Below are 26,576 nucleotides of genomic sequence, written 5' to 3' on the forward strand. Positions count from 1 at the left end.
AGGAATTTCTGGTTAAACTGACTTAGTGAGATTCTTACTAAGCCTAGATTTTATAAGGAAGTGCACAGAAGAGAAGGCCTAGGAGAAGGTTTGGGACCCTGACTAAAGTTTGGTGAAGCAAAGGATTTTTGTCAGTAGACAGGGTTTAATTCAGTTCCTTAAATTCTAGTATGCTTGTTCAAAAAAGTACTATCATTCATTTATAGTCAATACACAATACGTTCTTCAAAAAATGGCTAATGGAAGAAAAACAATGCAGAGTTGTAAATCAGCTTAAACTTGAAAAGGCTTGACTTCCAAATTCAGGTCCAGGTTGTTTTGTTACCGCTCAAGAAGGCATAAATGTTTTTGACATTATCAAGGAACACTGTGGACAGCAATAAAAATTCTAGCCTAAATAAAAACTCTAGCAACAAAAACTCACCCTTTTAAGGGAATATGTTTTAACTTACATAATGTCACATTCCAGAGTGAAGTCCCTAAGCAGAGAAACTTGCTCTTTTCAATTTGACTAATGCTCCTTATGCTGTCACAGGGACAATTCCAGGCACCCCTAAGAGCTAAACCTGTATCAATTTCTTACAAGAAAACAAATACAGACCCAAAAAACCCACTCCCCAAAAGCTGCAAAGTATCAGGACACCCTAATTACTAAAATCCAATAGAGATGGTGCCCCTGTGGACAGTCACATCTTATGTAGATGCACCAATGAAAAAGAACAGGAATATTTGAAGTGCAAATGTTTTATTTACAAACTTATTTAAATACTTTTTCTCCCCAACTGAATACTTATTGTAATACAGAATACAACTGTTTTTCCCTCTCAAATGGTGTCTTAAATTGGTTGTTTTGCTGTTTACATACATAGGAAAACATCTCTGTAACAAGTTTTATAACTTAAGAGGAGACAGATCAATAACACTGCCTTGCCCATTAAAAGTGCCAGCAAATGGGCGCCTGGGTGGCTCAGTGGTTTAAGCCTCTGCCTTCAGCTCAGGTCATGATCTCAGGGTCCTGGGATCGAGTCCCGCATCGGGCTCTCTGCTCAGCAGGGAACCTGCTTCCCTCTCACTCTCTCTGCCTGCCTCTCTGCCTACTTGTGATCTCTCTCTGTCAAATAAATAAACAAAATCTTAAAAAAAAAAAAAAAGTGCCAGCAAATGGATAAAAATATTACTGAAATGCATATTTCATATTAAACCACATTTTTTTCACTTGCATGTTGTTAGGATTGGAAGAAAAAATGATAGGTACCTCATCTTGATATAATTTAATGTAAAAAACATTTATACTCACACTTGCATAATTCTATAATGTTATAAAAATAAAAATCAGAGATAAGTATAATTTTCACTGATTCCTTGACTAATTTATGCTTACTTTCTAAGCGCTGTTTATTTATAAATCAATGTTTTCTGTGACCTTTTTCTGTAAAAATTTTATTATCACTTCCAAAACATGATGGCATTGATTCTTTTTTGTGGGAATTGACTCTTCCAAATCCATTCAAATTGGTGGATTTCTCCGCATGAATTCTGTTTTAATAAGATTTATCTAATATTTAAGGCTTTGTCGTATTCAACATGAATATTATGTATGAATTTTCTGATGTACGATAAGATTTGACTTCTGGGAAAAGGCTTTCCCACATCTGTTACATTCATAGGGCTTCTCTCCTGTATGAGTTATCTGATGTCTAAGCAGATGTGACTTCTTGATGAAGGCTTTGCCACATTCAATGCACCCATATGGTTTCTCTCCTGTATGAATTCTTTGATGTGTAACAAGCACAGAGGTGTTACCAAAGGCTTTGCCACATACAATACATTGGTAGGGTTTCTCTCCTGTATGAAATCGAGAATGTTTATAAAGGGAAGAGCTATACCTGAAGGTTTTCCCACATTCCTTACATTCAAATGAGTTCTCAAGTGTATGCGATTTCACATGCTGGGTAAAGGAGGAGTTCCAAGTGAACGACTTCCCGCACTGAGGGCATTCGTACGGTTTCTCTCCCGTGTGGAGTCTCTGATGGACCACCAGCTGTGCTTTATGCATAAATGCTTTCCCACAGTCATTGCACACAAAGGTTCTCTCTCCGTTATGGATTTTCTGATGAGTTGCAAGGTGTGCCTTCCTGCTATAGGCTTTCCCACAGTCACTGCATTCAAAGGGTTTTTTTCTTGTATGATTTTTTTCATGTCTAATGAAATGAAATTTCTTTTTGAAGGCTTTCCCACATTCAGTGCATTCATATGAGTTTTTTCCAGTATAACATCTATCGTAACTAAGTAAGTCTAAAGTAGGTTGCAAACTCTTCCCATATAATTTACATTTATATGGTTTTTTTCTTGTAGGATTAAGACTTGTGCTCATGTTATAACCATGGAGTCTGTCCATAGTCAGAATTTTATTGAATGTGAACAAAACTGAATTCAAAAAATTGTCTTTGCTTTCCTGGTGCTTCTCTGATTCATCAAGTAGGCAATCAGCTTCTAAAAAGGAGTACAATAAAACATGTCTAGTTAATTTTTTCCATACCAGTTATAGAAAGAAACATTATTTCAAATCCAGTATCTAATTCTGAAACAATCCTATATTTGCTTTGCTCCTGAGCTTTAAGAATAAAACTGCTGAAGAGGAAATGGGAGCAGATGAATGACATTAATGAGAATAGATGGCTTAACTTGGGACCTATGAAAAGACCGTGAAATAGGCACAAGTTACACTAAACAGGGTACAGACATGGAGGCATAGTTACATCACATGAAGAGAGCCCACTGAGGAGATATGACCAATGGATGAGGTGACCCAAGGAACAAGAGACTAGGGAGCTAAGGGAACATATCAGGGGAAAAACTAGACCTGGAGATGGCAGGTCTAGAGTCCCCACTACTCTAGTTCTAGGTTACCCTTGTGGAAGAGCTCCCTGTTTCCCTCATTCACATCTCTTTTTCTTCTTAATCACCTGGCACAATGGCAGTTGCCTTCAGGAACATTCTTAGGTGTCCAGTCCTCTAACTTCATTCATATCACAGGTGAGACGGGCCTGCAGCTACCACAGCTGGGATATATTCTCCCATGTTCTTGTAAGCCCAGCCACAGATTCTGCCCGTTTGCTATTGCTTGTATTCTGGCTGCATTTCTTTTTTTTATAGGGCGAAGCCCTATATATGACCATTTGTTATATTTGTATTTGACAACTACTGTTTTTACATTTTCTTTCAATCTACCTAAAAATTTAATCCCCAGAAAGCTGGTGAAGTCTTTAAACTTTAAACTCTAAAACTTTTAAAAAGTTTTTAAAATCCTGAAGTCACATTTTTTTCATTCCTATCCTCAAAATCCTAAAATCTCCAACCCATTTCTCCATTAAAGGGGGGGAGCCACCTGCTGGCTCAGAAGAACATGAGGCTCTTGATCTCAAGGTTGTGAGTTCGAGCCCCATACTGGGTGCAGAGATTGCTTTAGCGCATATACTAAAATTGGAACGATACAGAGAAGATTAGCATGGCCCCTGCGCAAGGATGACACGCAAATTCGTGAAGCGTTCCATATTTAAAAAAAAAAAAAAAAAAAGAAAGAAAACTCGGGAGAGGGGGTTATATTCCCACTCCCAAGTTTCCCTCCTTGTGGAAAGTTAGTACCACACCCCAAATTCTTCCTTCATGCCTCATTCTTCTCTGTGGAGCTGCCCTGAGTACTGGGCTATAGCCATTAGTACACATCTCTTTATAGGGATCGGAGTTTCTGTCTTTTTCCCTTTCTACTTCAACTAATGGGAAGCAGTATCCTGTGTTACCTCAACTAGCAGTAAACAAACTGAAAAATCCAAGGCACTCAGCCTGGTAAACAAAACTATACATTATAATGAATTCACTCATGGTATCTAAGCACACATTCTTCTCGTCCTGAACAAATACCTTCTGTTCCAAGAATTCTAGACTCTAAATAACTACAATATTTTGCTCATGTCCCTTCCACACCTCAACATCCCCTACCTCATCCCCCCTCATCCTATCTAGTCCTTAGATATTCTTTAGGGAAGAACCATTGTTCCATGATCTCAAAAAAAGACTCCTCTAATCTTTCTATACTTTTAACTTTAAGCTCCATTTTCTCTGTATTTCCAAGATAGTCACCACTGCTCCCCAAAACCATTCATTCTGACAATTAACTAGAACAGCAATGTTACTGTGCACTGAACAGATATTCCACACTCTTAAAACTTTAAAATGTTTTATATGGTTGTTTTGCCTTTTACACACCCGAAAAAATGGCAATGGGTTGTTTTTTGTTTTTTGTTTTTGTTTTCTGCTTTCTTTGAATCTTTCTCAGGAAAACATAAAAAAGCCTCACTGAAAGAATAAGAAACACCTCCCACAATGCCTGACTTTACAGCAGTGAATTAACAAAATGTTCATTAAATATCCATTGTGTGCTCAGCAATGGTGTAAAAACAAAAAATGGTATAGGACTTTCTCTTCAGGGCATTATCATAAGAAAATATGCTTTATAAGCCACAGGGTTAAAAAAAAAAAAAAACTAAGAGAATATATCAAGTTTTCACGGTAGAGTCATAGGAGAGCTAGGATGGCGGTTCTCAGAAGGTAGAGATCAACTAGGCTGGAGTTACCATGAAAGAGGAGAAGAACTGAATTCAGATTTACTGGCATGCTGGGCTTAGCTAGGCAGAGCACATCAGCTTCCAAAGAACTGAGGCACAGAAGAAAATCATGTACAAAGTTCACTAAAGAGCCCAACTGCCACAGCATGGGGAAAAGATGGACCATTCTGGGCAAATAAAATGGATCACATTAAAGAAGGCCTTAAAAGCCTTTTAAATATCACAGTACAAGTTATGAAGAAATAATCTGTGTTTATCTGTTAGGAGAGTGACAAGGAAAATGTAATGATTTGGATACATCTTGCAGGAACATCTAAGATAAACCAGAAAATAGGATGAAATTGGCAATATAGAATCACGAACAGCCTAGACACAGTATTGGGCGGTCAAATTCACTTGGTTCATTATGTCATTCATTATGCCATTAGAATTTGGGGTCCTAGGGGATCTAAAAATACACTTAATTTGTGTCTCAATCATTTGAAGTCTTTTATGGGCTCTGTGGAAAAAGAAAATTTTATTTTAAATCAGCCTTGGAGGAACTAATAGTTGAAATCACAGGTAATAAGTCATAATAGTATTTAAGGAGAGGCTCTTGAGAGAAAAAAGCTAAGCTGCTTACCACAGTGATGTGGAGAAGGCCAAGCACCAAGCAGCCAGCCATTATCTTTTATTACAATGTAAGCAGAAAGGTGAAGGCTGAAGAATGCGACATAGTGGTTACTATGAGAAAACAGAGATGGAGGCCAGGTGGGGGAGATGGGGAGCTGGAGAACGGGGAGTTGGGAAAATGGGAATGGGGAGTTGGGAAAATGGGAATGGGGAGTTGGGAAAATGGGAATGGGGAATTGGGAAAATGGGGGTGGGGAGTTGGGAGCCACGCAGATGCCACAGATAGGACAAAGAAAATCACATTAGTTCTTCAGAGGGATGCGGTTTCTGAAGGAGTTGCTATGACAGAACAAGAAGAAGGTGGACGAGAAGGCACGCAGCAATGGTGGAGAAGCAGTAAGTGAGGGTGAGGATGGATTAGTGAGGAACCAACTCAAAGGCAGCTGGGAAATTTCCAAATGATGTCAGTATTACCAAGTGAAGCAGAGAGCTGCACTACAAGGTTAATACTGCCAGTTAGCAGTGAGACTAAAGATGAGCAAGGTGGGATGCACAGGTGAGTATATGCTCCAAGAAAAGGAAGAGGTTTTTTTGAAAAGGGGAAATAATTAGAAAGAGCATGTTACTAAAAGTTTTGAAATAAAAACAACCAACATATACTGAACACATACTATATGTCAACTATTTGAAAGATTTTATGTGGATTAACTCATATGATCTTTAAAAGAAAGTTCAAGTGAGGATTAATATTATATCTGTTTTATAAATAAAGTTGTGCTACAAAATAATTAGGTTAGACAGTGATTGGTGGAGTAAGACTTTAAATCCCCACAATCTGACCACCTTATAAGAACTAGATATATGGAAAAGATGTGTGCTCACATTGATGATAAAAGGAGAATGAAGATTTTAGGAATTAAGAGCACAAAGCAATGGCCTCCATGGAACAGGCAGTGCAGGGAGCCAGGGCAGAGAAGAGAGGGACCTCCCTCCAGACAAAAGCTGAGCAAAGAGAAAGAGCAGCTCTGCGAGCACAGGGAGTCAAGGTGTCATCTGGGGATCCGACGATGTTATGTCAAGGGGACCCAGTCACTGCCAAAGCTGTGTGGCTTTTAAGAAGGCCTTCCTCAAAGACCTGCTTCCAAGCTACCTGTCCCTCACTGACCAACTGAAATCTCAACTCCAAAGACTCCCATCTGCCTGGTTTTCTTTCACTCACCTGGACAGCACCAGCGTGGGTTCTCTCCCTCCCCCAGCCATGGCTCTTGTCCTTGCTCTGCCTTGAAGATCCCTTTTGTTTTGGTACCGGGGCCCCCTGTTCATGGGAAACAACACAGAACTGGAGACAAAGCGCTAGAGACAAATGACTACTTCACAATTCAGTCTGCCTCCTTGAGTCTCAGGGCCTGGAAAGGATGACAGACAGGCTTTAGAACAAAAAAGACCCTTCTCCTCCACCTGGGAGCCAGAAGCATAAACACTCTATCTGTTTATGCGTCATCTCAAAGGGGATGAAGAATCTGTGATCGCTAACGTTCAGTGCCAAACTTAGGAATGCTTCAGAACGTCCACAGCTTCCACAAGTCCTAGAGGAAGGGCACTAGGAGTATATTCTTAGTTCCACTGAGGAGTCACCACCCCCTGTCCTTACCCACTGAGATGAGGTTTCTAAAGTTCTCCAACATCACATCCCAATACAAGGTTCTCTGATCACAGTCAAGCAGCTGCCACTCCTCTGGGGTGAAGTCCACAGCCACATCCTGGAATGTCATGGATCCCTGTAACAGCACATTCATCTTCAAACTAAAGTGTGCATCATGTGGGGACTTGCAAGAGAATCATGGCAGCCTCTTAAGATCGTATCATATTCATTGTTGAGTTTTCAGAAAGTATAACTACGGTATGCTTGACTCAGAATTGTATTTTGTGATAGAAACAAAAATCACATTAAAAAATTCACTAGTGTCAGGACAGTTCAATTGGGTAAAGAATAGTCTTTTTAACAAATGGTGTTGTGACAGCTAAACATCCACATGCAAAAAAATGAGCTGGACTCCCTTCACACACACAAACACCTCATATCATATGGAAAAATGAACTAAAAATGGATCAGAGACCTAAATGCAAGAGCTAAAACTATAAAATTCTTAGAATTCATAGAATTAACTCTTTCTGACCTTGGATTAGGTAGTGGTTTCTTAGATATGACAGGAAGGGTAAGTGACCAAAGGAACAAAATAGATAAAATGGAAATCATCAAAATTTAAATTCTGTGCTTCAAAGGACACCATCAAGCAAATGAAAGACGGGGTGCCTGGGTGGTTCAGTCACTAAGCGTCTGCCTTCAGCTCAGGTCACGGTCCTGGGGTCCTGGGATCGAGTCCCGCTTCAGACTCCCTGCTTGGCAGGAAGCCTGCTTCTCCCTCTCCCACTCCCCCTGCTTGCGTTCCCTCTCTTGCTGTGTCTCTCTCTGTCAAGTAAATAAATAAAATCTTTTTTTTTTAAAAGAAAGAAAATGAGGCAAACCATAAGAGACTATGGACTCTGAAAAACAACCTGAGGGTTTTGAAGGGGCAGGGGTGGGAGGCTGGGGGAACCAGGTGGTGGGTAATAGGGAGGGCACGTATTGCATGGAGCACTGGGTGTTGTGCAAAAACAATGAATACTGTTACGCTGAAAAAATAAATAAATTAATTAATTAAAAAAAAAGAAAGAAAATGAAAGACAACCCACAGAATGGGATAAAATATGTGCAAATCATATACTTTGATAAGAAACTTGTATCTAGAATATAAAAAGAACTCTTACAACACAACAATAAAAAGACAACCCAACTTAAAAATGGACAAAGGATTTGGAGATGCTTTCTCCAAAGACACACATGGTCCCTAAGCCACAAAAAGATGATCAACAGCATTAGTAAATACAAATAAAAACTAAATGAGATATCACTTCACACCCACTAGGATGGTTAAAATCAAAGATAGACAATGACAAGAAGTGAAAAGAATGCGGAAAAACTGGAACTCTCATATATTGCTACTGGGGTTGTAAAATGATGCAACAACTATGGAAAACAGTTTTACAGTTCCTTGAAATGTACCATATGACCCAGCAATTCCTCCTAAGTATATACCTAAGAAAACTGAAAATATATGCCCACATAAAAACCTATACACAAATCTTCACAAGAAGTATTCATCCAAGAGTGAAAACAATATAAGTATCCATTAGCTGATGAATAGATGGATAAACAAAATGAGTTATATCCATATAATGCAATATTTTTTGGCATACATCTAACATTGATGACCCTTGAAAAAGGTGAAAGAAGCTAGTCAAAGAAAATCACACACTGTCTTGTCTTAGCTACATTAAATGTTCAGAAAAGGCAAATCCATAGACACAGAAAAGAAATCAGGGCTGTGAGATGAGAGGAATGGGGAATGACTGCTAATATGGGATTTCTTTCGAGGTAATGAAAATATTCCAAAGTTAATAATGGAGATGGTTTCAGTGAATAGACTGAAGACCACTGAGTTGTATATATTTTAAATGGGTCAATCTGTAATACCTGAATTATGTCTCAATAAAATTATTTAAAATATTGCTAATATGTCCTTCATTCACTCACTCATAAAATGTTTAATAAGGACCTACCAGACACTGTACTAGTGATACAAAAAGGACTAAAGATATTACTGGTCTCAGAGATCTTACAATATATTAGACACAACAAAGTAAAAATATAGGTTAGAAGGTTAACATGTCAGACTCACATGACCATAATTAAATAGAAAAAAAGGACTCTTTTTTACATGATAAAATATATCCTCTCAACCATAAGGCCAAAATCATGGTTAACTAACTTAAGCTGAAATTTAAAAAGCATGTAGTTACATACATATCACAAAGAGATAGGTAAGACCATAGAGAACAGGGGTCAGCAAACTACAACCCATACATTGGCCAGCTGTTACTGGAACATTTACACCCATTCATTTACTTCACCTGCAAAGTCAGAGTTGAATAGTTGCACAGAGTCTGTATGGCTTCCAAGACTAAAATATTTACTATCTGGCCCCTTAAAAAGTTAGGAGACTAGCTAGGGTTTGTCCTATGAATGCATAGATAGTTCGGTATTAAAAAGTGTATTAGAAATTCTCTAAACTGCGGTACTAAAGATGACAAAATATATTATTTTATCAACAGGTATTTTAAAAAACACATAAGGGAAAAAGTTTCCAACTTGTGAAAGCAATTTTAACAAGCTAAAAATCTTTAACTTGATTAAAAACAAAACAAAACCAAAAAACCAAAAAACCCCACTATCTACTAAAATACAAGAGGAAACAATGAAACACTGGAACCATTCCATTAAAACTGGAACAAAAAAGATATTGGCTAGTAATTACATTGAAAATTATCGTTCCTAGCAATCCTGTCCATCGCAATAAGACAAGAAAAAAAACGAAGACATACATATTGACCAGTAAGGCATAAAACTCCATTTGAAGAATATATGACTGTCTACCTAGAAAATCTAAAAACCAACTAAAAAATTCTTGCACTTAATAAGAGTCCTGTAAGTTGACATAAAGTCAAATAGATAAATGCGTATTTCCCAAACACCAAAATAGCCAATTAGAAAATATAATGAGAAAAGATCCATCCCATTCTCAAGAGTAACCTAAACCATATGCAAGAATAAACATTACAAGAAATGTACAAGAATTATAATAATAAACCTATAAAAATGTAAAGAAGGGGGGAGCGTGGGTGGCTCAGTGGGTTAAGCCTCTGCCTTCAGCTCAGGTCATGATCTCAGGGTCCTGGGATTGAGCCCTGCATCAGGCTCTCTGCTCAGTAGGGAGCCTGCTTCCCCCTCTCTCTCTGCCTGCTGTTCTGCCTATTTGTGATCTCTCTCTGTCAAATAAATAAATAAAATCTTTTAAAAAATGTAAAGAAGAATAATGTATTCTGTGTTCAATAAGAAAAACTGAACACAGAATACATTATTGAAGTTAGGAATTCTCTACAAATCAGTGTAAAACTATACTGCAATCACAATTAAAACATCTTATATACTCCTTTATAGAGTCCGACAAGTTGATTCTAAAATTCACATGGAAGAGAAAATGCTCAGGAGCACCAAGAGACTCTGGAAAAGGGTACAAAGTTTACTTATGGTTACAGAAGAATATTAGAAAGGCTATGTACCTGAACTTACAAATTGAGATCATATAGTGCTGCTTACTGGCACTATGTTCTCTATTTACTATGGGAAACACTCTAAGAAAGTCATAGGAAATGTGATGTTATATTTATCACAGGGTTGTTGCTGTGAATGTTATTTCTAACATTATCTCTATGAAAATCCATTTTTTTTCCCAGAGAAATTGAATCAGGAATATCTTTATTTATCTGAGGAATTGTTTTGCTTCATCCTCACAGATAATACCAATACTTAAACTGGCTGGCTAGCCATTTTCTATGATTGCTACAAGGACTGGGTACACATATGCAGCTCAAATTTATTCTCAACTATGTGCAGACCCTGTGACCTGGATATCAACTTAACAATTTTCTAAATTTTTTTTGGACTTGATCTATTCAATCCACATTTTCCCTGTCTATACATTTCCTTTTCATATGGATTTTTGAGAGATTTAAATGACTGAATAAATGGATACCTTACCTGGAAGTTGATCATTTTCTGCAGCTCTTACACAGAGATCTATGAATGTAAAAATGGGAAAAAAGAATAGAAAGGTATAAAAAACCAAGAAGCAATGTAGAAAAGAAAAGAAGCACTATCAGAACAGAAGGACTCACATTCCAGCTTCAGTAAATGTCACCCAGTGGGAGAATGATTCTAGAAGATGTCAAAAAAATCCATATTTTATAAGCACCAAACTCTACTGGTGGTTCTGTGATGAATATATGAAGGTTAGACAAGTATGTTGTACATTTCTGTCCTACTGATCTAACAGCAAGTTGTTAATCTTTGAATCAGTGACATTTTTTTCTCCCAAAATTTATCCTAAGAAAATGTAAATGAATTAAAAGACTAACTAAAAGTCTGGTCTCTAAAACTCTCTGGAATCTCTGTTCTGAAGCTGGGATAAGAGAACTCAAACTGGGCTGGGTTTTCTTGAGAAGGTTGGACCCAGGATTTTTTTTTTTTTTTAAGCTGGAGCACCCTTCAGTTTAAAGTCTAAATCAGCCTTTCTCTCTCTCTCTCGAAATTCACCATCTCCTATGAGCCCAATATCGGTTTTTAAAAATTCCAACCAGCAAAGCTGGCCATAGAAAGGCTAAAATATGCAAAGGGGACTCACAGCTTTATTTACAGTCTTCCCTGGAAGATCTGCAGTTTCAACAGAGACCCTTTAAAAAAAAAAAAAAAAAAAGACTACAAATCGAAATTTACTCAGTCACTGCTCAAATATTTCAAAAGGAGAATAAATTCAACTCTTTGTTTTTTTCATAGGATGCTATCTTGCAAAAAAAAAAAAGAATTTGGAGCACAGCATAAGGAATACTCTCAATGATACTGTAATTGTCATATAAGGGGTAAAAATGGCAATCACACTTGTGAAATCGGCATAATGCATACACTTGTCAAATCACTAAGTTGTACATCTGAAACTAATATAACACTGTGTGTCAACTATACTCAGAAGAAGAAGAGGAGAAAGAGGAGGAGGAGAAAGAGAAGGAAGAAAATTTGGTGAAAACTCATCTGGGTTTGAATCTCAGCTCTTCCACTTTCTAAGCCGTCAGTCTAAAGCAAGTAACACAACCCCCCTCTCAGCTTCAGTTAATTCACATGCAAAATGGAGAGAATACTTACTTCAGATTATTGTTGTGAAAATACACTAAAAAGAGAGCACAGCAGTTTCTCTAGAAACGCTTTCTTCCCTTTGAATGGTTTAATATTACCTTTTGCAGGCTCTGGAAGGGCCAATGGTGTTCTTGTAACCAGGAAAGGTACAGCTGATGCACATACTCCTACACAGTGATCTCCTACAAGAGCAGCAATGCAAACCGAGCCTGCCCAGCCCCACGGAATCTGGGAACCCACTGAGCAGTAGTCAGACCCTTCTCTTGCTCTCTCTGAACTACTCCAGAATCGGACAGGACTCACACACCCAAAAACTAAATCACCGCACGTAGGGGTTGTGAAGTTTGATCTTCCGTTGGGTAAGCCAATAAACTGGTCCCGCCCGTCCCTTAACGTCCCCAGGCTCCGTGGAGCCATACCTGCCAGCCTTTCACCGCCAAGCTCCCAGCTTTGCTTATAAGAGATCAGGTTACAGAGCTCTCTTAAAGACTCGGGCGAAAACCGCGCTCTCAGTTCATTCGGCGCAGGTTGGAAGATTACGGAATACCGGCTGGCGACCCACTGCGCGTGTGCGGAAGTAACTGACGCCCAGGTTCCCAGGTCCCTCCGCGATGCAGGCTATTCATAGGGGACTACATTTCCCATAAGGCCTGTGGGGCTCGTTTCCGGAAGGCGTCGGAAGCCTCGGCCTCTTTGGGGGAGATTCCTGGGTTGGTATCTCTGTGGCTTCCCTGAGAGCTGCGCCCATTTATAAAAGAGAGGTGTATATATCTTCATTAAAAAATATAAAAGACATCAGGATTTTTAAGAACTGGAAAATCTAGGGGCGCCTGGGTGGCTCAGTGGGTTAAAGCCTCTGCCTTCGGCTCAGGTCATGATCCCAGGGTCCTGGGATCAGGCTCCGTATCAGGCTCTCTGCTCCGTGGGGAGCCTGTTTCCCTTCCTCTCTCTCTGCCTGCCTCTCTGCCTACATGTGATCTCTGTCAAATAAATAAATAAAATCTTAAAAAAAAAAAACTGGAAAGTCTAAATCAGAAGTGTACGATAATAATCTACCCTTAGTTCAGTTTCTTCTAGCAATGCGCCAGCTTAGGTCCCAACAAAGGAGATGAGGAGGACCCAAGAAAGAAGAGTAAGAGATAATGAGTGAGACAGACTTAAATGCAGAAGAGTTTAGATGTGCAAAATCAAGGGAAGAAAATGTTTCAAGACGTGGAGAATGATTCACAGTATTTTTATGCTAATGAGAAGTAGGATGATAACTAAGAATTTGATCATTGGATTTAGCATTGTGGAAGCTGTGAAAACATGCCATTTTGGCGTAGTGGAAGAAGTTTGATTAAATTTGATAGGAATTTGATAAGACTGGGATGAAAGAATGGGAAGAGAGGAAGCATAGAAAGCAAATATAAACTACTTTAAAAAGTTTGGTTTTTTAAAGATGAGTAGAAAAAGAAGATAAGGAAAATGTATTGGAGGTTTGAGGAAAGAAAAGAAATACTGTATTACATTGATTCTAATACACTTTTCATATTTTAACATCCTTTATTTCTTTTATTCCTTTTCCTTTCTCTTTGTCTCATTGTATATATGTTCTATGAAAGCACACATTTCTGTTTTTGTGATATTGTGACCCATAATAAGAAATATATATTTAATCCTCAACCCCATATCTGGCACAGAGTTCCTAAAGCTCTTGGAATTTCCTAAATGATAATGGTGTCCTTTGTTATATTAATGAAGTGCTTTTGGACTGTACCTAAGGATGGGGGCTGGCTACCAGGAGAACCAACCATATGGTTAGAGGGTTGGAGCTTTCAGTCCCAACTCCCTTACTTCTGAGGAGGGGAGAGAGGCTGATGGTTGAATCTATTGCCAGTGACCATTAATTTAATCAATCATGCCTATGTAATGAAGTCTCCATAAGAACTCAAAGGATGGGATTCAGAGACTTTCTGGGTTGGTGAATACATGGAGGTACAGGGAGAGTGATGACCCAGAAAGGGCATGGAAGCTCTTTACCCCTTTCCCATACTTTGCCTTATGCATCTCTTCCATTTGGCTGTTCCTGAGTTATATATCCTTTTCTAATAAACTGGTAATCTAGAAAATAAAGTTGTTTCTCCAAGTTCTATAAGCTGCCTGGCAAATTGGTCAAACCCAAGGAGGGGTTGTTGGAACCTCCAGTCTATAGCCATTAGGTCAAAAGCACAGGTGACAACCTGGACTTGTGATTGGCATCTGAAGTTGGGGAGAGGACCAGGCATGTCTATAGTTTTATCTCCATAAATATGTCATGGAACTTGTTTGTTTTCCATAACTATGAATCTGTTTCTGTTCTATTTTATTTGCTCATTTGTTTTGTTCTATTTGCTCATTTGCTCATTTGTTTATTTGCTCATTTGTTTGTGATCTCATGTATATGTGCTGCCGAAGCAAGCACAGCTCATTTGTTTTGTTTTTCAGATTCCACATTTAAGTGAAATCATATGGTATTTGTCTTTCTCTGACTGATTTAACTTAGCATAATACTGTCTAGGCCTATTCACGTTGTCACAAATGGTAATATTTCATTCTTTTTAATGACAAATATTCCATATTTCTGTGTGTGTGTGTGTGTGTGTGTGTACACATGCACACACTACATTTTCTTTATCCATTCACCTGTTGGGCACTTAGGTTGCTTCCGTATCTTGGCTATTGTAAACAATGCTGCAGTGAATCGTGGGGTGCATGTGTCTCTTTAAACTGGTGTTTGTGTTTTGGTTTTTGTTTCAGTTAAGTACCCAGATGTAGTATTGCTGGATCACATGGTAGTTCTATTCTTTTTTTTTTTTTAAGATTTATTTCTTTATTTATTTGACAGATAGAGATCACAAGTAGGGAGAGAGGCAGGCAGAGAGAGAGAGAGGAGGAAGCAGGCTCCCTGCCAAGCAGAGAGCCCGATGCGGGGCTCGATCCCAGGACCCTGGGATCATGACCTGAGCGAAAGGCAGAGGCTTTAACCCACTGAGCCACCCAGGCGCCCCATGGTAGTTCTATTCTTAATTTTTGACTAATCTCCATACTGTTTTCCATTGTGGCTGCACCACTTTACATTCCCACCAATGGTGTATAAAGTTTCCATTTTCTCTGCATTCTTGCCAACACCTGTTATTTATTCTTTTAATAATATCTAATCCACAGGTGTGAGGTGATCTCATTGTGGTTTTGATTTGCATTTCTCTGATGATTTCTGATGTTGAGCATGTATTCATGTACTTGTTGGCCTCATGAGTTTGGAAATGTTCCTTCCTCTTCAATTTTTTGGAATAACCTGAAAAGGAGAAGTACTAACTTGTCTTTAAATGTTTGGTAGATTTCACCTATGAAGCTATCTGGTCCTAGAATTTTGGGGTTTTTTTCCGGGGTGGGGGGTAAAAATACTGATTCGATTTCATCACTTGTATTGGTCTATTCAGATTTTCTATTTCTTCATGAATCAGTTTTGGAAAGTTGTATGTTCCTAGGAATTTATCCATTTCTTTTTTTTTTTTTTTTAAGATTTCATGTATTTATTTGACAGAGAGAGAGATCACAAGTAGGCAGGCAGGCAGAGAGAGGAAGCAGGCTCCCTGCTGAGCAGAGCCCCAATGTGGGGCTCAATCCGAGGACCCTGAGATCATGACCCGAGCTGGAGTCAGAGGCTTAACCCACTGAGCCACCCAGGCACCCAGAATTTATCCATTTCTTCTAGGTTTTCCAATTTGTTGGCATATAATTGTTCTTGGTAAGTCTCTTATGATCCTTTGTATTTCTGTACTGTCAGTTATAACTTCTTTTTCATTTCTGGTTTTATTTTGGCTCTCTTTTTTTTCTTGATGAGTCTGTGTAGAGGTTTATCAATTATATTTATCTTTTCAAAGAACCAGTTTTTCATTTCCGTGATCTTTGCTATTTTTTAATCTCTATTTCATTCATTTCTGCCCTTAGGTCCTTTATTCTTCTAAATTTGGGTTTTGCTTATTCTTCCTTTTCTATCTCCTTTAGGTGTAAAGTTATTTGTTTCAGATTTTTCTGTTTCTTGAAGTAGACCTGTATCAACATGAACTTCCCTTTTAGAACAACAATTATCACATGTATAAGGTCTTTCTCCAGTGTGGACTCTGATGTACATGAAGATTTGCATTTTGGCTGAAGCTCTTACCATGCACAACATACTTATTGGGTTCTTCTCCTGCCTGCACTCTGATGGATGTGAAGTTTTGAGTTATCACTAAAACCTTTACCTCTCTTCACACATTTAGAGGGCCTTTCTCCTATGTAATCTCTCTGAAGAACTTGAAAACCTATATTCTACCTGAGGCTCTTGTCACAGGTTTCTAACCATATGGATTTTCTGATGAATATGAAAATTTGAGTTAGCACTGAATCTTTTCTGCACCCCTCACCTTTTTTTTTTTCCTTTTCAGGAGAACATGAAAAATTATGTTACAGCTGAAGCATTTACCATATGTATCACATTTCTAATTTCTTCCCTGTGTGAATTCTCTCATTATAGCAAAGATCTATGCTCTGTTTGAATCCCCAACATGTTAATCAGACTTATAAGATTTCTCTGTGACCTTTCTAATGAGCTCAATACTTACTGAAGCATTTACCACACTTGCTACACTAATACTTATTTCCTGTGTGGAAAGAGGGGAAAATCAGAGAACAGCAAAGTTGGGTATGGGAATGAAAAATAAAATCACTGGACAAAATACTTCAATGGCCACTAGCCACTGCAGAATAGCTTCTGCCAATAGCAGAAGAGTGGGAAAATGCTAGGATCTCAGTTAACTAGATAACCAGGTCAAAGAAGTCTTACAATGTAAAGATGGAAAACAAAAAGAGTGAAATATGAGAAGATAACAGATGTAAAAGGCAAGTCAAGGAAATTTAACACATAACAGGCACTGCAGAAGAGAATATTGGAATACTAAGCAAAGAAATCTTTCTAAGTTGAGCAGTCGAAGAAAAGCACAAAAATCATCTCAGTATTTAAAGAAAATGACAGAGAATAAAATAATGAAAAAAATTAGAATCAGGAAGTGTATATAATAGAAATACATGCAACAGTTTCCAGAAAGAGAAAATAGAGAAGCAATACCCAGAGAAGCAATAAATACAGCAATGGTTGAAAATATATTAGTGGAAGTACTTTCTTCTTTTTGTTTTAATGTGTCTTAAAATGAGCATGTATTATTTAATTGGAAAAATCCACCACAGAGGAAATTAAAAGACATGCAATATGCTGGCTTTTAAGAATTATTTTAGAAGATTAAAATCCTCATTAAAAATGGGCAATGAGGGGCGCCTGTGTGGCTCAGTGGGTTAAAGCCTCTGCTTTCGGCTCAGGTCATGATCCCAGGGTCCTGGGATCAAGCCCCACTTCGGGGTCTCTGCTCAGCAGGGAGCCTGCTTCCCCTCCCTCTCTCTGCCTGCCTCTCTGCCTGCTTGTCATCTCTGTCTGTCAAATAAATAAATAAAATTTTTTAAAAAAAGGGGCAACGAATATAAGCAGTTAATTCTTAGAGGAAATACAAATTACCAATAAATAACAGATACTCAGCTTCCCAGCTTATTGAATAGTGCAATTTAAAACAATAGTAAAGTTGGGGCACCTGGACGGCTCCAACAGTTGATCATCTGCCTTCGGCTTAGGTCATGATCCCAGGATCTTGGGATTGATACCTGTGTCTGGCTTCCTACTCAGTGGAAAGCCTTCTTCTCTATCTCTCTCTCTGCCCCTCCCCCACTCACTCTCACTCTAAAATAAATAATTTTTAAATTTTATTCCTACTATTAAGTAGGAAGATACCTGTTGATGTTAGAGAAACAAGAGAGGGGAACTTAGGTTCCTGACACCGTGGAGTGCTACATCAGACCTAGACTAACTATATTTAGGGTTCTTTGTCATAAGAGAAATAAATTTCTGTTTTGTTTAACACTTTGTTTTGGCAATTTCTACTATAAACAGTTGGATCTAGTCCTAATTAAAATATTCAACCTCTTCTCTGGCCCAGGAAGCAAATTTTTAAATAATCAAGAAAGAGCTTTGTGTTATGTCTCTTTTCATTTACCCACTCATGGAACAAATATCCAAGAGGTACATAATTTAGAGTTGATAACTTTGAGCAGAATTTCCAAGGGAGAGATGACATTATTAGCCATGTGGAGGCTGCAAACCAGGGAAGCATTTGCTGTAGAGAACAGCATCAGTGATCCTTGGGTGATCCCTACAGATGTCTCAACTTATCTTGTGAGAGACCATAAAACGATGACAAGATGTTAACATAAGGATTTGAGAGCTCAGGGTATCACTGAATTACGGAACTACTGAATTCTGACAGTCATTGTCTGAAACCAACTGATTTTTCCTTTTCCTCTTTTTAAAACTTCTAGTATAACTAAAAATGATGCCAACAGAACTCTGAGCAAGCTGCTTTTTTTTTTTTAAAGATTTTATTTATTTATTTGACAGACACAGATCACAAGTAGGCAGAGAGGCAGGCAGAGAGAGAGAGGGAAGCAGGCTCCCTGCTGAGCAGAGAGCCCAATGCGGGACTCGATCCCAGGACCCCGAGATCATGACCTGAGCCGAAGGCAGCGGCTTAACCCACTGAGCCACCCAGGCGCCCCTGAGCAAGCTGCTTTCTTGAAGACTGTTAGCTTAATACTGTTTATCCTATAAAGTCCAGTTTATTAACTATGCCCCAGTCCAAACTTCCTAGGGCCTAGAATAAGATACAGTTAGGAGGCTTAACAACAGCAAGAAATACTCAATGGCATAATGGTTAAGAGCTTAATAAGCACTGCCGTCAGACATATCTGGCCTGGAGTCTCCCATTTTCAAACTATAGGATCTCGGACAAGTTTTGGAAGCCTCCAAAGCCTCAAATCCCTCATCAGGGATAATAATGGATATATAGATTTAATCATGAAAGTGTTTAGCACAATGCCTGGCACATAACACTCACTCAGTAAATGAGAAAAGATTTCTTATCACAAGATTCCCATTGTCCATAAGAAAATTTTATGTGTAGCTTGGAACACCTCCAGAGGTAATCTACCATGACTCCAAAAAATGTCCAGGTTTTACCAGTTCATGTAGAACTTGGAGTCACATTTACAATATTCATCATTCTGCTGGTTCATGGCCTTCTAGTTCATATGGAAACCCCACCCCTGCCAACTCTTCTCCCCCTTCCATCTAAGTATGCAAATTCTCTGGCAGTGTTTGCATAAACAAGCCTTTTCCTTCTGGATGATATCCATATCATTCTTTCCTCTGGCCTCTTTGCTGATGTTTGCAATTAAGGGTTCTACTGCCTTCTTAAATACATGGAGATTCCGCTCCACTATTTTCACATTTTCCTTAAAATGTTTTTAATTTTTTTGATTCTCCCTTTATAAGAAGGGCACCATACTGTATGTAAGCTTTGGGGACTTATCTTTTCACTTAATATCGTGCTAAGAGTCACCCATGTTGCATGTCATTGCGGCTCATTTCTTTTGGCTGTTATACATTACCAACACTCTTCTGATGATGGGCACCTGGATACTTTCTAGGTTTAGGTTTTGCTATTGTGAAAGTACTAGAAAGTATACTCTTCCTCAAATGTGTGAGAGCTTCTCTTGGCCTACCCCTAGGAGTGGTATAGTTAGGTGTGAATGTTACATGTTACTTCATATATTCTATTTTTTATATCTAATGTTTTCATTTTTTAATGATCTCCTCTCCTGCTTCGTTTTCCCTTATTTCTTTCAGCTATTTATCATGCTTATTTTAAATTCTTGGTGTGTTCATTCCACTAATTCTGCTTCAGAGATATGTTTATGTTATGTACTTAAAGGCTTGAATTACATATGCACAACTCTTTATAGAGGTCATCTCTGAATGATTCAGATTATAAAAAAAAAAAATCAGTTCAACTGACCTGGATAGCATTTCATTTTATTATATAAAATGTAAAAAGCCTTGACCTAGAAAAAAAGGGGAAGAGACTTAATAGAAACTTTAGAATCTTCTTAGGAAAGCAATGATTGCTGAAAGATACCTTTTGCTCCAGCCACGCTGAGCAAGTGTCTTCTTGGCAATTCGCAGCACAGTTCCAGAGATCATATGATCCGAGGTTCCTCCCACTCACCTCTGAATGATTTGAGTGGTTAGAATTTGAGGAAATATGAAAAGAACCAAAGAACATTCTCCATGAAAGCCAAGCTCAAAGACTGGTCCTCTTTCATTCTGCTGAGTACATTTGGAGCAGGAAGGATCAAAGTTCCTGAAGAAGGCATGCCCTTCTGTTCATTTCACTTTTTTGGCCTGGGGCTCTAGAATGGAGCTGGGCATCCCACCGCCCTTCCTCCACTCACAGATATCTGCATAGCTGCATGTCCGGCATTTCCAAGCCTCCTCCACATCAACCCCTTGAGGCTCTCGGTGGCCCATCCAGTAGGCCATATAGTGCTGCACTTTGCTTTTCACCTCCTTCTCTTCAAAGGCCACCACCTCTGTACCCAGCACAGTGGCAGTCTCTTGGTGGATATATTCAATCTTCAGGATATCAATAACTGGGAGGTCAGACAGGGTTAGAGACAAGAAGACCAACTCCATGAGGTCGCCCAGGGACTTCACAGAGAAGCCTCCCTGACAGGCGTGCTTCAGCACTGATGGTCCCAGTGGCTTGTCTGGACATAATTTTGTATGGTGGATTAGACTAGCGCTGGTCACTTTCCCTTGAACCATGGCATCAAAGATATATTTATACAGGCTGACTTGAAAACAGTCTTTTTTTTTCTGAGCTTCCAGAGGGAGCATAGGGCGCCTGCGTGTCTTCAGTTCAGCCAGTTCCAGCTCCCCCTTGGCTGTATAGTGCAGCTCATCAATTACTCCAACGAGCAGCACACCGGCCACTTCTCCAAACACTGGAAACTCTCTGACACGTCCCTCTGACTGCAAGACAGGAATCATTGATAATATATTCAGAAATTTAACTGCCCAAGCATCTTCTTTAGTAGTGATGGAGAGAGTCACAAGATCGTGAACTTCTAGTTCTCTAGCTAGGTGGATACTGGCACCAGTGTCCAAAACAGCTGCCTTCTCAGGAGCCAAGAAACCAGGAAGCTCCTTCTCATATACCATTTGCTGTTCACACCAGTCCTGAGTAGACAGGTCAGTGACATACAAATATTTAAGGTGGAATCGCTCCATAGGTGATGAGCCATCCAATTTTCTTTTCCACGTTGGTAGGCTTATGAGCTTGCTATCCTTCCCAGGGAGTTCAGAAGAAGGGCCAGGCTTGCTAAGTGAAGCACTTGACTCTTGAGTATCTTCCAGATCCAGATACTCTAGAAACTCTGAGTCACTCATGTCTGAGAACCCTGAGGCCTCTGCTGACACCTCTTCCCCAGTCTCTGCCATGGCACAAAGCCCTGCATATCCTGTTAAAGAAATGTATTATCCAAACAAGTAATTTCTCTGAAACACTGTCAAATTCTAATAGGTTAAAAGAACCATGACTATTTACATTCTTTAAAGAAGCCTTTTTTAAATTTAAATTCAATTAGCCAACACATAGTACATCATTAGTTTCAGATGTAGTATTCAGTAATAGAAGCCTATCTATTTATGATCAATTAGTAATGTAACAGAGTTGCCTTGGCCTCAATTTCTTCATTTAAGAGGACATTTGAGGGGGCGCCTGGGTGGCTCAGTGGGTTAAGTCTCTGCCTTCGGCTCAGGTCCTGATCTCAGGGTCCTGGGATCAAGCCCCACATCAGGCTCTCTGCTCAGCAAGGAGTCTGCTTCCCACCTGCCTCTCTCTGCCTGCCTCTCTGCCTACTTGTGATCTGTCAAATAAATAAATAAAATCTTAAAAAAAAAAAAGAGGAGATTTGAGGTTTGCCTTTTCTGCTGCAAAATTCTACTGACTTGGGACATTATTTCATTATTTTAAGTGAGTACAGATCTTTGTAAATGTTGGGGTAATGTTGGTAAAACCATATTCACTTCTATGATTCCTTCGATACAAAGTCCTTGACTAGGAAACTCAATTAGAAACTGTTCTTTGAGAAAAATCAGCTCTTTTTTAATGTAGCTCTCAGAAATACAATATGGCAAAATTCAAAGATTAAGTATAGATAAATACAAATAGATCTGCTCACACACAGATTAACGACATGAAGTAATGAGAGAGGATGTTCACAGGAACATGCGGAAATCAGTGGCTTTTTAAATTTGAGATATATCAAGGAAAAGGTAAAAAGGAAAAGCTCTTGCTGCATTCTACTTTACCCTACAGACTTTGTAAATTACCCTCCTAACTTCACAGAAATTGGTGTTTCCCACTAGGTTTATTTTTTCCTTCCACAAGAAATTAGCTTATGATTGAAAATATCAATAAGCGCTATAAAATACCACTATATCTGCTATAATAGTGAATGTTTTATTGCATAGTTACTGAGTGCTAGCTACTGAGTGCTTTACATCCAAGATCTCACTATTCTACTGTGGGACAGGGACTCTTTTTAAAAATTTGCTGCAAACAACTGCATATATACAGAGAAATAGAACAAGGAACACCTATACACATACCATGTAGACAAACAATTGCTGACATGTTGCTGTATTTGCATCTTTCGTGTGTGCATTTTCTTTGGCTATTTTACTTTGGCTATTTTAAAGTAAATCGTAGATGTCACAACATATCATTTATAGATACAAATGCTTCAGCATACATTTCTAGATAAGGACCTCCTCCTACATTAACTACAATGTTGTTATCACATCTAACAAAACTAATAATTCCCTAATACTACCATCGATACTTAAATTTCCCCAACTGCCCTATAATGTCTTGGATAGCTTTTCTTTAAACCGGGAAACAAAGACCACACATTATGTTTGATTTGCTTTGTCTCTCGAACATTTTTAATCCTAAGAAACTAGGCAAATTACCTTGTAAAGATACTCTTCTTAAGCCTTCTTCCCAACCTCACATATCTAATTTAGCATAGAGACAAGACAAAACAAATCAAGGTATGACCAGTCCACCAGTATTTGACTCTGGCCAGTAAAATAACTATGGTAACTAAGGTAACTATGAGCTAAGTTTTCCTTTTGCTAATCTAATAAGCAATGAATAAACTGAATGCACCAATTCCCATATTAAAAGCTTAAGAACTGATACCCTGAAAATGGTATTATTAGTTATGGTTGTATCCAACTCATTTTTAAATAGTCTGAATGTCCCTAATGAAAGGAAACATAGATATAGCTGGAAGAAAAGTTATTTGCAATGAACAAAAGTAATACAATGTGAAGACTTCTACTTCTATCCTATACAGTTACTGCTTTATAAGATACTTTAATAGTAATAAAACACAGAATCTATACATTTGTACAAGTGTCTTAAATTATAAATGTGCCTTAGGTGATGTCTGTTTCAAAATGAGTAATGTTAGTTGGACTATGAAGTCCCTGGAAGTTGGGAGAGAATCTACCCTCTGTCAAGAAACTGAAGTTAAATGGCAATTAACATGTATACCTGGGGTGTTTTACCCCCCTAGTGGGATGGCACTAAATCCAAATCAACTGACCTTGAAAGTATTTTTTTTTTTCAACTATTTAGACCTGGGCTATCCAATATGTAGCCATCAGCCACATGTGGCTATTTTTTTTTTTTTTTAAGATTTTATTTACTTATTTGACAGAGATCACAAGTAGGCAGAGAGGCAGGGAGAGGGGAGGGAGGGAAGTAGGCTTCCTGCTGAGCAGAGAGCCCGATGCAGGGCTCAGTCCCATGGACTCTGAGATCATGACCTCAGATCACGACCTGAGCCAAAGGCAGAACCTTAACCCACTGAGCAACCTAGGTGCCCCACATGTGGCTATTTAAATTAACTAAAATAACATAAAATTTATGTATTTATGTATTTATTTATTTTTAAGACTTTATTTACTTATTTGACAGAGAGAGAGAGAGAACGAACACAAGCAGAGGGAGCAGCAGGCAGAGGCAGAGGCAGAGGAAGAGAAGCAGGCCCTCCACTGAGCAGGGAGCCCCATGTGGGACTCGACCTGAGCTGAAGGCAGCCGCTTTACTGACTGAGCCACTCAGGTGTCGCTAAAATAAAATAAAATTTAAAACCCCATTTTTCTGTTGCATTAGGCACATCTCAAGTGCTCAAAAGCTACATGTGGCTAGTGGGTACTACATCATAAGGCAAAGATACAGAACATTACCCTGACACAGAAAGTTCTATTGAACAGTACTGTTTTAGATTAATTCATCCAAGTACTAACCAGGCCCGACCCTGCTTAGCTTCCGAGATCAGACGAGATCGGGCGCGTTCAGGGTGGCATGGCCCTAGACTGTTTTAGATTAATTCATGTGTATTAACTGCCAGAGAGTAAGCTCCTGGAAGGTATGGACTTTGTATTTATTTTACATAATGAGCATAGGGTAGCCCTGAACAGGTTAAACGAAACATTTCGTAGAGAAGACACAAAAAGGGGGCATGCTCTATGGAATTATTCATCTAAAAGAAGAAAACAATACACTGATGATGGACAATTTAGACTCAGATGTGTGGCCTGGACTTTCCTATGCAGAAAAAAATCCAGGCGATGTAGTACACTGTGTCCCTAATGCAAGTTTGTATCTTTCTGACATGAGATGATTTTACATGGCACAAAGGTCAACATTTTTAGACTTATCTCAGAATATAAAGCTATTAGAGTTTCCAGCAAATCATGATTTCACAGAGTGTTTCTTAGGACAAATCTGGTTTTTAAATAAATGAAAGTATAAAATTTTAAATATGAAAATAACAATACAGGTAGTACATAGGAATGTTAAAATTATTAGGTGCTAAGTGAATGAAACGAAATGTCCAGGAAACAGAAAAATGTCAAGAGTCTGGAGTCCTATGGATCTACATTCTAAATCCTATCCTGACTAGGTCAGTAGTATTTAGTAAAATGCTCTTGCCTTGTGAATATTCTTGGGCAAGTTTTTCCTTTTCCTGAAGCTACTGACACTTTGGAGCACTCCTTCTGACCCTACTCAGATACCCAAAATAATGATAAAACATTATTTACATACTAACATTCAACAAATGTGGAGCTCCCTTCCCTTCCCAAGGAAGAGATGATAGTCTATCTATTCCCTCTGACAAATGAAATTAAACTTTAGGAGAGAGGAAACTTCTACTACCCTGGGAGGTGGCTGATCTTTCTCCTCACCAGGAAGTGCAGAATGCTAAAATGACGGCCAGGGGAGGAGAAAACAGCTCTGAAAAACCAGGTCTGCATTGAAGAATCCAGATCAGCACCTCTGCGCATGCTGTGGTAGAACGGAGACTTTTGGTCCTTTCTCGCCTGACCAGTCCCTCACAGTGCGGCGTTTCCTCCTCTCTGATGCACTCGACACAGGCTGTTGCTCATCCCAGATGCGAGGTAACGCTTGCTTCTCTCCTGGATCAAATTCTCCATGACCTCGTTTTTCCCGCAACCCGGATACAGTTACTTAATCCAATCTTTGCTCCCTACAAGCAAGAGTCAAAAATAACGAAAGTCCCCCAGGAGCTCCAAAATCAGGTCCCTCTTCCAGCCCCAAACCTCAGCCCAGGTGCTCCGCAGACCTCAGGTGAAAGGCTTTGCTTCTCTGATGGGTTCCTGCTGCCTGTGGGGCTGCCACGACCTTCACCCTCAACATCCTGACCTGTGGGCTCCGAGAGTGCTTACCTTCAGCCCGGACCTTTCCAAGAGCCCCAAACCACTGTCGGCCCAGGAATTCCACGCCTGCCCTAAAGTTTACTGAGCACTCCCTACAATGTCTTGGGGGAGTCGGAAATGACAGCAAGGGGTCGCCGGCTTGGCAAGCGGTTCCAGTGGACCTCCGCGAAAGGTCCAGAAGCCTGGCCTGCGAAAGCAAAAAAAAAAAAAAAAAAAGCCGCTGCCCGGGCCGTTCCCAGCCGGGGGCCGCGGCGACAGCGGGGACAGACCCCTGCGCTCCACACCGCATCCCCTCAGCTCCCCACCCCCATTCCTCGGCCTTGTCCTGTCCTTGGCTACGCCTCCGAACCTCGGACTCTTCCCTGCTCCTCCGCCGCCTCGGAACTGCTCCCGGGCTCTGCCCCTTACCTGCCCGCCGAGCTTGAGCAGCCGAGTAGGTACCGCCTCCGGGAGGAAGATACACCCAGAATGCTCAGCGGCCGCCCGAGACCCGCCCCCTCCCAGAGGCCTCAGCGGCGGCGCCTGGTGGTCGCGAGTGCCGGGGCGCCCCGGACTCCCTCTCGCGGCGAGGTGGAGTAGGGGGCTGAGGTGACCGGCCGCTTTGCGGCGGGCGGTCCCCGCGCGCCGCTGGCTGTACGTCTGGCTTAATTCGGCACGGAACGGCGCTGTCGCCTGACCCGGAAGCCCTCACTGCGGCGGGGCTCCCGGCTACCTCCCAGCCAGGGTCCGA

The 26,576-nt window shown here is 39.7% G+C and overlaps 2 protein-coding genes and 1 non-coding gene across 11 annotated transcripts; 1 reads left to right on the plus strand and 2 right to left on the minus strand.

Annotated features, from left to right (window-relative positions):
* Positions 1-1,161: 1,161 nt before the first annotated feature.
* Positions 1,162-26,267, minus strand: ZNF684 (zinc finger protein 684). Of its 5 annotated transcripts, none has more exons than XM_046019159.1 (5): positions 26,255-26,267; positions 10,936-10,974; positions 6,889-7,015; positions 6,457-6,552; positions 1,162-2,493 (listed from the first exon to the last, which is right to left on the minus strand). In XM_046019159.1, exons 2-5 carry the CDS (start codon positions 10,948-10,950, stop codon positions 1,592-1,594), a joined length of 1,140 nt encoding a protein of 379 aa, XP_045875115.1. In that variant the 5' UTR covers positions 10,951-10,974; positions 26,255-26,267; the 3' UTR covers positions 1,162-1,591. The 5 variants fall into 5 exon arrangements, with proteins under 5 accessions (XP_045875115.1, XP_045875095.1, XP_045875075.1 ...); XM_046019139.1 differs by lacking the exon at positions 26,255-26,267 and adding an exon at positions 25,856-25,923; XM_046019119.1 differs by lacking the exon at positions 26,255-26,267 and adding an exon at positions 25,326-25,435.
* Positions 3,457-3,560, plus strand: LOC123928078. Its single transcript, XR_006815600.1, has one exon. It is a non-coding gene; the product is annotated as a U6 spliceosomal RNA (small nuclear RNA).
* EXO5 (exonuclease 5) lies at positions 20,078-26,272 on the minus strand. Of its 5 annotated transcripts, none has more exons than XM_046019106.1 (2): positions 26,255-26,272; positions 20,078-21,549 (listed from the first exon to the last, which is right to left on the minus strand). In XM_046019106.1, exon 2 carries the CDS (start codon positions 21,527-21,529, stop codon positions 20,414-20,416), a length of 1,116 nt encoding a protein of 371 aa, XP_045875062.1. In that variant the 5' UTR covers positions 21,530-21,549; positions 26,255-26,272; the 3' UTR covers positions 20,078-20,413. The 5 variants fall into 5 exon arrangements, with proteins under 5 accessions (XP_045875062.1, XP_045875030.1, XP_045875038.1 ...); XM_046019074.1 differs by lacking the exon at positions 26,255-26,272 and adding an exon at positions 25,856-26,174; XM_046019082.1 differs by lacking the exon at positions 26,255-26,272 and adding an exon at positions 25,444-25,578.
* Between the last annotated feature and the right edge of the window lie 304 nt (positions 26,273-26,576).

This window comes from Meles meles, chromosome 1 (genome assembly GCF_922984935.1).
Source record: "Meles meles chromosome 1, mMelMel3.1 paternal haplotype, whole genome shotgun sequence".
Taxonomy (NCBI): Eukaryota; Metazoa; Chordata; class Mammalia; order Carnivora; family Mustelidae; genus Meles; species Meles meles.

Coding starts and splice junctions, on each gene's coding strand:
- EXO5 (XM_046019074.1), bottom strand. CDS start 26,135: ATGCGGTGTGGAGCGCAGGGGTCTGTCCCCGCTGTCGCCGCGGCCCCC. Junction 21,550..25,855: donor TGGAAAGGTCCGGGCTGAAG/GTAAGCACTCTC, acceptor TTTCTTTAACAG/GATATGCAGGGCTTTGTGCC.
- ZNF684 (XM_046019159.1), bottom strand. Junction 6,553..6,888: donor TAGAAACCTCATCTCAGTGG/GTAAGGACAGGG, acceptor TCCCATGAACAG/GGGGCCCCGGTACCAAAACA. Junction 2,494..6,456: donor CCCACGCTGGTGCTGTCCAG/GTGAGTGAAAGA, acceptor ACTCCTTTTTAG/AAGCTGATTGCCTACTTGAT.